At 34.8% G+C, this 11,627-nt stretch overlaps 1 protein-coding gene across 3 annotated transcripts; it reads right to left on the reverse strand.

Annotated features, from left to right (window-relative positions):
* Positions 1 to 654: 654 nt before the first annotated feature.
* Positions 655 to 7,548, reverse strand: LHW (transcription factor-like protein). 3 transcript variants are annotated; one of them, XM_089630166.1, is made up of 10 exons: positions 6,773 to 7,548; positions 5,808 to 6,014; positions 5,609 to 5,690; positions 5,032 to 5,073; positions 4,883 to 4,942; positions 2,604 to 4,460; positions 2,413 to 2,514; positions 1,848 to 1,988; positions 1,614 to 1,739; positions 655 to 1,542 (listed from the first exon to the last, which is right to left on the reverse strand). In XM_089630166.1, the coding sequence occupies exons 1-10, from the start codon at positions 6,865 to 6,867 to the stop codon at positions 1,516 to 1,518; spliced, it is 2,739 nt and encodes a 912-aa protein (XP_089486292.1). In that variant the 5' UTR covers positions 6,868 to 7,548; the 3' UTR covers positions 655 to 1,515. The 3 variants fall into 3 exon arrangements, with proteins under 3 accessions (XP_089486292.1, XP_089486291.1, XP_089486293.1); XM_089630165.1 differs by having other exon boundaries at positions 655 to 1,531; positions 6,773 to 7,540; XM_089630167.1 differs by lacking the exon at positions 6,773 to 7,548 and having other exon boundaries at positions 655 to 1,531; positions 5,828 to 5,966.
* Positions 7,549 to 11,627: the final 4,079 nt, after the last annotated feature.

Consider the following 11,627-nt stretch of genomic DNA (forward strand, 5'->3'; position numbering starts at 1 on the left):
GGTTTGGTAAATATTAAGTAAATAGCCATATATGATGACGTGGCTTAATATGGCAGTGGCTATTTACTTGATATTTACGTTTGTAAATATTTAAAAATGGCTATTTACCTACTATTTACCAAACCTTGGCTATTTAGCAATTCTTAACGTTTAAGTTGGCTATTTTGCTAAATTACCCAAAAAAAAATGCCTTGTTCTGCTTCATTATTTAACAACTATATAAAGCTCTTGTCAATTCTAATCTTTAACACTAGTCAATCAATTCTATAAATCTTGTCAATATCATGGAACTTTTTTTTTTTATGGATATTAATATATGATATATCCACTCGTTTTTATCTTATGTACAAAATCAGATATCATATTGGTTTCACACCATATTACAAACATTTTCCACTAACTTAATTTTCTGAGTTGCTGATGTGAAAGAACCCTATTGTACTCATCTAAATGCTTTAATGCTTTTTAAATAGGTTCTGCTTTATTTTATTTTTTTTTCATCAGACCATATGGTGCAACATATGAGCTATAAATATTATTTTGGCCGGTTTTAGATATACAGCATAAACTAGATTCAATACGAACATTACTTTAAAATTCACACTAAAAACGTCAAAAGTTATCAATCATTTACATTACGTCTTTCGTCTGAAGTTTGATGAATAAATTACTTTATTCACATACATTACTAGCGTAGAGCAGAAATCTAAAAATTATCTGGGATAGAATACGAGTCAATTTCAGAAGTTCTATAAACAAAGGAAAACACAATTCGAAAAGAAGAAAAAAATCAACTGAGAAATCCCAATACAAAGAAGCTGAACATAGTCTGGTTAAAATACATTTTAAACCCCCCACCCTAATTCCATATCCCCATTTCCTCTATACATTTTAATTAATACAGAAACCCACCACACCCAGTTATATATCTTGCTAACTCTCTCCTGTATACCATCCTAACACGTCCAGTGGAAGAAAAAAGAAAGGGGAAAAAAATCTCGATCGGTGACCTCCATCAAAACCCCTTGGTTCGTCTTTTTTTTCCGGTAGGTCAGTCGATCAAAATCATTGCATACAAATCTAAATAACTAAAAACACTAACTAAGACGCCGAATTAGAAGTCGAACCTCTTTTAGCTAATTAGCTTAATCAACCAAACCTCCACGTACTTAATATAAGTGAGGTCGAGCAATGATATTCGCTTGTGAAAGATGGAAGTTAGTCAACACTCGAAACCCCATGCCTCTCTTCAGATAACATCTTTGGACCGGGATTCATGTCAGTCATGGCAAAGCAGTTTTTCGCTAGCTCTCAACAAATCCAAAACCGAAGAATCGACACGTAGCAAAGCGGGGGGGATTCAATGCAAACTACCGGGCCTACCAGTTGCGGTTATCGGGGATTTGGGGCCCACCAAAGCGTTGAGCTCGACGGAATTAGACGATGATGCGCTGCCGCCACCTTTTAGGGTTTGCTCTAAAAGGTGAACCAGTGACATGAAAATTTCCATCCTTGTCACATCCCTATTTGCCTGCATCGAGTCTAAAGCATTAACATCATTTTTATGCTGACCCTTAAACTAGAAGAAATGACTGCTTCGACGAGGACATTACCTCGATCGCAAAACGAGCCCATATTTTATCATTCCGTGCCTCCATCACTCCTTTCAAAATGGTCAAACCCATTCCCCTGATTGAGTCTGCTATTTCTAGAAAGAATCCTCGCTCTTCGCAAAGCATCTGCAAGGCAAGTGGACGAAAATGTAAAAAAAAAAAAAAAAAAAAAAAAAATTAAATAAATAGATGCTCAAATTTCAGCAAGTACAAAAAGATTAATATGTTCTGTACCTCCACAAGCATCTGGCGAGGGGTATTGAGATCCTCGACAATGATAGGGCAGACCATAGATTGTGAACCAACTTCAAAAGCCCATGTTGCCCCTCCCTCAAAGTTGTCCTTCAAAAGCAGTCCACCCTCCTTATTAAGAATCTGTATCACCACACATGAGATTACTAACCTTTATACTCTGATGTTGAATAATATCTCTAAAATGTTATAAACTGAAAACATATAGACCATACACTTTCATATAGACTACTACTTTCTAGAATGGTAGAAAGCCGTGGTAATCTTTCCATTTCTTATATGGTCTTGATTCCATTGTACCACAACTTGGGGTCGAAATAAAAGAGCCTTGTTGAAACTCCATTAACAACAATAAAATAAATATAGATGTGCAAGTTGCAACAATTACTATGAAAGGGGTGAAAAATTACTTGTGGAAACAGTTGTCTTTTCCAGAATATCATTTTATAATACGCACAAGATGCATGGTATCGCTGCTAAATCCATAGTATCCTACCCAAAAATAAATAAATGAAAAAATACATAAGAGCATCCAGATTATCGATACCTTGGACTCTCCTGAATGCTTCAACTTGTCAGCGTGTTTTGTTACACTTTGCAAGAAAAGCATGTGCTTAATGGTGCGCTCAAGTAGTGAATCTATGCTACACTGCAAAAACAACAATAGAGAGACCAAAGTAAATATCATGACACTCTTTCCAGCACAAGTCTCATGGTTGAAGAGTGTAAAGCAACCACCTTTGCTCCACTTGGCACAATCTCGCGCAACTCTTTCACGCGATCTTGAATCATCTGGCGATCTTTTGGTCTCGGTCTAGGGTTCTCTCCAGGTTTGAGCCTTTTGCGGTTTGACTTGCCAACTTCATCTGGCCTCTTGGAGTATGCAGCTGAAACACTGCTCTCATGCTTCATACCGTTCCCTTGTTCAACCCAGGAGCTAATTTGACTTCCGTAGACTGTTGTTCCTTGGGAACAATTTCCTGAGTTCTCCATGCTACACCCAGATTTAAATGAACTTGATTTCACCATCTTTGCTTTGTTAAGAGAATCAGGAAGCTGGCATTTTTCCCCTCCTGTATACTTAGACAAAGTAACATGGTCATATGCTGACGAACTGCACAGCACAGAGGCGTTACTGTTCTTTGTCATGGTCGTTCTACATGACAAATTATCCTCAGAGCTCTGCTTGGTGCTGAACTTGGCTTTAGATACCACGGCGTCCAAGAGATGGTCAGTTCCCATCGCAGAGAAGATGCCGCTTTCTGACATTCCTTCGTTTTCAGAATAAAAAGCAGATTCTGGGTCCTTGATGCTCGAGTATGTTGGTGTGTTGCCATGCATATTATGTTTATCTCCATCTAACTCACTGGCGCCGAGAAACTTATTTTTGAAATCCATTCCAAAAATATCAAACAAGTCATTTCCTGAAGACGACCGAGCATATTGGTTTTCCAGATCACCATTTGTGCCAGAATAAGCAATTTTATTATCAAAGTCCTGGCACTCGCGAACAAAGTCGGGGATATGGCCGTTCAAGAATGTGTTCTCATCTGTATCAAACAATGAGATATTAAGGGCCTGAAATGACTCGGTATCCATTATTTTTTCATGCAGCGCCAGCCCATTTCGAGTAATATTTGAATCTTTTGAACACTGCCCGCCAGCAAATCCTTTGGGGAGCGGAAGCATTTGGCTGACACTCGATTGACCAGCTACACAAGAGACCACCTCGGTTTTTACTGGTTCAGAATTATGAAAGTCAATCCCAGGGATGGAAGTACCAGGCAGATAGGCATCAGCTCCTCCATCTGTGTTCGAAGCAGAGCAGCGACCTGAGGCTGACCCTGAGTAACTTTTAATCCCGTTGCTTATCTGCCTTCCTTCGAGAAATGGAACGCCAACAGTACTAGAGCTGTGATTCATGTGCACGCTTCTATTTCCGCTCAGCCGAGATGTGCTCAGGCCATTCGATACATTTCTATCGTCGACAACTTGATTGTGGATGGAACTAGACCGTATCCTTTGCTCCGTTGATATCTGGCTGCCCTGAATTGTACGAGATTTCCCATACCCACTTAAGCTGTCATTGCGCGCAGACCCTGCATTGTATGAAGCCTGACGGTTGAGGCATGCATTTGAGCTCGAAGGGATCACTTCAGCTCCGACAACTCCATCCTTAAATTGGCTTGCAAAAGCGGACTTAAGCTTCCTCCACGAAGAATCGACTCCCTGGAAAGGGCCATCGTGAGATTTGGGAAACAGATTCATGGAAGAACCTTCATATGGTAATGAGCTAGTTTCTTGAGTATGCTGAATCTGGTTAGCAACGGAATAGGGAAGTCGGCCTACAGGGCTTGAAGCTTGGGATAAGTTGCTTTGTTGGTTATAGATATCTCCCATAGTAGCTGAACTGTTTGTCGTCTTATATGTTCTAGACGGATCCATAGCCATGAATAGTCCAGAGGTCACAGGAATCCCAATTTTCTCAACAGAATCCTTCAGTGAACAATTATCAGATAAGAGACCGCCAGGAACAGATCCCAGTTGCAGAATCAAACGCCGAACGTCATTTACAAATCCTATGTTCTCCGTGATCTGAAAAAGAAAGTATCTATTCATTAACCAACTTGTGTTTTTAAACTTGGAAAGATTTTTATTCATTTAACCATGTGCAATCAAGGAACTAAAGTGAAAGAGAATAACAGGCATCATTTAGCAATAAAACTCTCATAATATTAAGGCTTAAACATCTCTGCAACCCCCAAACATATTTAAGTCCCTCCCCTTCAACATTTCGCTGAAACTTATATACAGGGCATAATATATTTAGAATCGGCAACCCAAAAAACGAGCCACTGGTGGGGTCTGATAATCTTACTAGAAACCGATTTCTTGAGCAGTAACATAGCTTCTTTAAATCCTAAGAATACATATTTCTCTCTATTTCAATATGACATAATGATATTAAACTGCAGCCATTTTCATACTCAAGTGAACAAACAAGTAAAAGCACTTACATCCAAGGAAGAACCGAGCTGAACAACACCATGGGGTAGAACAGGAATAACAGAAACCGTCTGCATATGAAAACCAAGTAAGGTGAACAAAAAAGCAAGATAAATATTTGCACGATAAGTATTCCTACTCAACAAAAAATATGTCACACCTGTATTCCAGCTGAAAATTGATTATGCAACTCATTTAGGACCTGAAAAAGTCAGAAAGATTCCATTAATTCAGTTGTTTGAGCCCACAACTGATTCATTGCATGAACTTTTCATTCACATGCATTAAAGGGGGAAAATACTTTGTAAGTTGCCTACACTAGCTTACTAAATCAACAACCCCTACTAATCTGGATTTTTAAACATACAAAAAAGATTTAAATTAATTATATAAGTCAGGACTCAGCACATAATTTTCAATTTTTCTCATACAATCTTACATTTACCGTATACCTGCTATCTTCATAATAAATAAATAACTAATCTATAAAGCCAATAACATAATGGAAATACTGAAAATTAATCATGCAACTCATACAAAACATTTCTTATTAATTAAAAGGGCATATAGAAGCTTCTAATTTGCATCCGTTTATTTTTTTTGGACTTCCAAAGCAACTTGGATGGCAAAAATGATAGATCAGTCCTTCCCCAACGTGATGATAACCTTAAAGGTAAAGTATTATTTAGACAGTCCTTCAGTACAGCTTTCTAGGACTTAAAAATACTACTCCATACCTCTGGTGGATGAGAATATGTAGCGTATGTGCTTGACAGAAGCCATTGATGATTTCCAGTGAAAGCAGCTCGCCCAACCATACTGGTATATACACAAAAACAAAAAACAAAACAAAAATTAACACACACGTTAGACAGTGAATAGATATTACACAGAAAATAAATGCATTATAAATGTTCAAAGATGGCAAAACCATACCCTTCCCCCATTATATTAACCTGATTACTGATCATCATTTTGTTAACAAGTGCTGTGACTCGATCTCCCACTTGACTTCCAAGCTGAGAAGACACCCATAATTTTTCCCACTCTCCAAAAGGTAGATCAGTGCCCTCAGCTCCAGATAAACATGAAGGTGAAGAAGAGTTTGAAGGTTCATAGTGACACTCCTCCCAAATTAAGAGCCTGCCAATAAGTCAAAATCATCAATCATCTAACAATAAATCATCACCAATCACCTAAGCCAAGAATCCTACTTCACAAACCCCAAGAAAAGTAAGCTCAATAGCCCCTTGTCGGAGAGAAATTAAAAGATAATAAAGTTAATTATCTCGACAAAGAAGCCAAACAGCAAATGACAAAAAGGAGCCGAGTTCAACAGAAAATTAACTTCCAATGAAAAAAAATAAAAAGTTAAAGATATCTCTCCCCCACTGAGGAACAAGAAAGTTAAACCAGAATAGTACAAAACGTGGAAGACAAAATCTCGAACCAATTAATTTAAGCGATTAAGTGGATCAAAACAGAGACGGGCTGCGAATCTGGTAAGAGCACATATCTATCTCGGAATCTTGAGGACAAAACAGAACAAACCAAATCACAACATTCCAAAAATAGTAGAGTTAGAAACATCGCATAAAACAACAAATTTAACATTACAGTAATATGTGAGACTTTAACATGACAATCACATTCAAACTTAGGACCACAAATATATCAAACATAAACCCTAGTCCCAAATAAATACAAAACAAACAAAAACTACGAATACAAATGAAAACACACAAGAGATCAATTCTTGTAATTTTTAAAAATGAAAAATCTAAAAGAGGCCAGCGAAATATGAGTAGACTGTCTCCGAGAATAAGTCGAAATCCAATTTCTCATCGAGAACCCGAAGCAGAGAGAATAATTTACAAGCAAAGAGAGCCACAAGAGCTTACTTGGGGTTTTGGAATCCGATCTTCCAGAATACAGCGTAAGACCACTGATTCGTGCCGCAGATAGTCTTGAGCACCTCTTTCAGAAGATACCCCATGGCCGAGGACAGTACACAGTATCTTTGTATGTAGAGAGGGAGGGAAATATAGATATATTTTGAGAGCCAAAGCTATAGAGCGAGATAGGAAATGAAAAGAAGAAGGAAAAAAACAAGCGCAGGCAAGCACGATACGGTCAGTGACTGAGACCGTACATTCTCCGGCGATGACTAACTTCCACGGCACGATCCTCTACCGGCCTGCTTTGTCCTCAAACCACCACTCTTCTTCCTCTCCGGATCCAAATCGCCGACGATGATCACAAATCTACGACCAGCCATGGCCATACAAGAGAGATAGATAGAGAGAGAGAGAGAGAGAGAGAAATAAAGCCTAGCCTCGCCGATAGGACGGAAAGATAGGACAAACCGGAGACACGGTTCGTTCTACACTATTCCGCGAGCTTCGAGCTTGATGAATATACCCATGGGTACGGAGAGAGAGATCGAGGAATAGCTCGGCGAATCGTGGTGGTTCTCTTTTCTGGTCTCTGTGTTTGTGCTCTGTGTGTGTGTTTGTGTGAAGTCTGTGAAAGAGTGTTGGAGTGTGTTAAAGTGCTGCGCTAATAATAAGAAGAATATACATAGAGAGATAGAGAGAGAGAGAGAGGGTTCGGAAATAGGGACTGGATTGGGAGTAAATTACGAGGAGTACCACTGAGGGTGATCAGTTTTTGTCGGCTTGTGTGGGAGTGTTTTCGAGTCAAGCCGATGAGAGAGAAAGAGGAAATGTGAATGGTTGGTGGTGTGGCCTCTTTTTTTAGTCTGAATCGTAAAATAACAATATAAAATTACATATGACAGTGCTAGTGCGGGTTGCTGTCGTTATGACGTCATCTCCGCAATGCCTTATTGCCCCTGCTTTATTTGTTTAATTACAGTACACCACTGCCTATGTTACCCCACCGCCACGTGTTACCTTTTTTTTAATTGTTTCTTTTTTATGCAAACGAGAAAGTACAAATATGTGTTTTCTTTTTCGGAAATAGAATTGACCAACAAACAATTTGGTCAACATAACTTGGTATCAAAATTAAATGTAAATTTGTAAATGACTTTATTAATGTTTAAAGCTAATGATGTTACAAGGCTAATTACTAAGGTAAGCACGGTGAAAAGTGTCTAAAGGTGTACAAAAGCATCTAGATGAGAAGTAGAATATGAAAAATGTATATTTGTTTTGAGCATAAGGTTAATGCGGAGCCAAGGACCAATAAAAACGACACTTGTTAAAAATAAATGTCTAATGGAAAAAAATTATATTTAAAATGAGTAATAAATTTTAGAATTTGCTACAACAAGCATAATTACGAATTATGGATCCGCCACTAGGTCAATATTGCTTCATGTCGTATGTTCTTTGTCATAGTCGTGTAAAATATTTACACTTTCTTGCATCTGCCATAAAGAAGAATAATTTCTTTGTAACAATGTTTGGAGCAAACTTAGAAGTTGTGTAATAAATTTAGAAGTTGAAAAAGAGGTATTCATCAAGTCAATTTTACATGAAATTATGAGCTATTGTGAGTTGCTTTGTGCATTTCAATTGGTTGATCCTATCTGACGGGATAGAACATATCGTTCTAAATGTATATATAAGTAGAAGAGTACCGACGTGTTTGAAATTGGAATGATGTTAGGGATATGTGATGATAAAATGAAAATCATATGCGATATAATCAAAACATTCAAGAAAACTATACTAGTTTATAGCATGCGAGAGATACAATAGCAATAAACACGAAGAACAAGAATAATGTTACTAACTTTGTGAAAAAGTTTATGAATGAGCTCTATTGCACGTGAGTTGTTTTCTCACATTCTTGTCAATAATGAAGATGGTTCATGCTTCCTTTATAAACAAACGTAACAACCACTTCAAGGCCGGTCCGATATATATCGAGACATTAAGCGAAATAAAAAAACGGGGCTTTATAAAAAAAATCATTAATGATATAGCAAATTATTAAGAAAACTATAACCATTGACCGTAATTTTAATAAATATTAAAACAATTCATAGCTTTCATAAAATACATAATAAAATATATTATCATCATATTCATATTCACTCACTTCTTCATGTTTTCTTCCGCCATGTTGGTTACTAAATCGTTTTTTAATAAATTTTTCAATATCTAATTTTTGCAAGTTCACCAATTCTTCTTTTTCTTCTTCTTCATAACCCGAAACATATTTGTTAGTGGTCATAATTGTTCTATATTTTAAAAAGCAAATAAACAAAAGATGGTAAAATATAAAAATGAATATACATCAAACTTAAATCTTACCTTACAACTATAAGCTTCCATGAAAATAATCAATTTTTCAAAACTTGTCTTCAACACTATTAGAGCATGAATGAGGTGAAAAGATGAGAAAATTATTATTGTGCAATATGGCTAAGATTGTGGTTGATTATAAAACCCTTATTGACATGTGTGAATGATGGCTATAAATATTGAAATCCTAATTATTGGGCTTACTCATTACAAGCCTATTGATTAGCAACAACAATAAGCCAAAAAAAACTTGACTATTTGTTTGTTCTAATATGTAATTGGATTAATACAAAAATTTGGGCTTTTTTTTACCAAATTTTGAGGCCTAATGTTTCTTTGAGATAAATGGGTCTTAAATGATTGCTTATTTGGCCATGACCACCTGTAAGAGTCAAGACTAGCTTAAATGGAATTTGAGTTTGGCTCTAAAACAACTTGAGATTGAAACTCGAAATGAATTTTTGGTCCTTCCCGTTCTCGGGAGTATGGTATGTGTCGATGGAGTCAGACTTGCAGCCCCACGATGTCCCCTCTATGTCACGAAGTAGACCAAAAAAATTTGTGTATGATAGTAGACTCAAATTAAGAAATAAGAGAAAAATTAGCTCCTATAATTTTGACCGGATCTTATTAATATAGTTATAGGCGTGGTTCGTAAAATGCTAAGAACAATAGAATATTGGGAAAATATCAAGAGTATCCCTTGTGTTTAATCGAAATGCGAGATTTATCCCCTCTATTTCTAGAAATATCAGACATATCCCTTCAGTTTAATATAAATGACATATATATCCCCTAAAAAGTGTTATATTACAAATAACACCCTTTTTCGTTTATTTTTTACAAAAAAAATAATTTGAAATCCACTAAATACCCTTAATGAAATAATTTTTTATCTTCTATTCTATATACAAAAAAATTAAATTAAAAAATTTCTTTATAAAAAGTTAAGGTTTTTTTTTTTTATAAAGAGAGATTTTGATTTTTTTTAATAAAATAGTAAATAAATATTTATTCTATTAAGGGTATTTTGAGGAGTTCAAATTATTTTTTTGTAAAAAATAAACGAAAAGGGTGATATTTGTAATATAACATTTTTTTAGGGGATATATATGTCATTTATATTAAACTGAAGGGGTATGTCTGATATTTCTATAAATAGAGGGGATAAATCTCGCATTTCGATTAAACACGAGGGGTACTCTAGATATTTTCCCTAGAATATTCAAGAACTAAGTCTTGACTTGAGGTTCATGGTGGACGAAACTTATTGGACAGACATTGTCCAAAAAAAAATTCTTGAAATTTAAACGGTCTAAATTTAAAAATAATTAATACGGAAAAGTTGGTGGACCCTATATTAAATTGAAATGAAAAATTGGACGGATTTCACATTAATTTGGATCCAACTTATCATTTTAAATTAATTTATTTTAAATTAATTTATTTTAAATATTTTGGCCATTGGGTTTATAAATGTTGGAGATCCAAAATATTAAAAATAATTAAATTTTAACCCAAATTATTATTTGTTATAAATACTTCCCATTAACACTTATTTATTCACACATCTCTCATTTCTCTCTCAAATTTACTCATTTCCCTCTCAAATTTACAACTACAAAATTTGAAAAAAATATATATATCATCTTCACACAGCACATCTTCTCCTTCATTTGAATATTTTAAATTTGAATTTGAAACTTTGTATTTTATTTTGTGTGACACTTTGTATTTCTCATTTATTTGAAAAAAAAACTATTATTTTTAATAAATTATGATGTTATCATATAATTTTTATATTTTTATTCATATTAATATGTTTCTAACTAGTCATCATATTTTAAGTTTTTAAATTAATTTCTTTATTTTTTTTAATTTTTGTCATTTTTTCAAATTTTCCCATAACTATAAAAACCTTTCAAATAAATCTCTTAATATAACATTAAAAATAATTGTTTAAAATAAATATGGAATTTCATATTCCATTCCAACTTTTTAAGAAAAATAAATAATGAAATCCATAAAATTGGTTATCCAGGGGAAATTGGGATTATTTTCACAAGAATGTTCATATCTGAAAGCCATTTGATTGTTTTTTTTTTGTTTTTTTTTTTTTAACCCTTATCATATACCATAACTTAGTGGTAAGATTTAAAAATGATTCTCATGGATAGTATTTCAGTAAACAACTATCTTGGTGAGACCGTTTATCTATTCTGGATTAATATTCAGAGAACTTAAATAATTGGCACAACCGAACGGAGAAAAAGCTTAAAAAGAAGGATCCATTAGGTATATAAGCCAATTTAAACGTTTGTTTTTGCAAAATAAAGTCAACGTTTTATAAATATTAGATAAATAACCACTGTATTTTATTTACGTTTATTTACAAGTGTATATTTACAAAAAATACCCCAAAAAAAAAAAATTGAACTTATTTTGGTTATTTTTGTAAAAGTACATTTATAAATAAAAT

This window comes from Urtica dioica, chromosome 11 (genome assembly GCF_054948205.1).
Source record: "Urtica dioica subsp. dioica isolate 48M chromosome 11, U.dioica_male_clone48M_v1_H2, whole genome shotgun sequence".
Classification (NCBI taxonomy): Eukaryota; Viridiplantae; Streptophyta; class Magnoliopsida; order Rosales; family Urticaceae; genus Urtica; species Urtica dioica.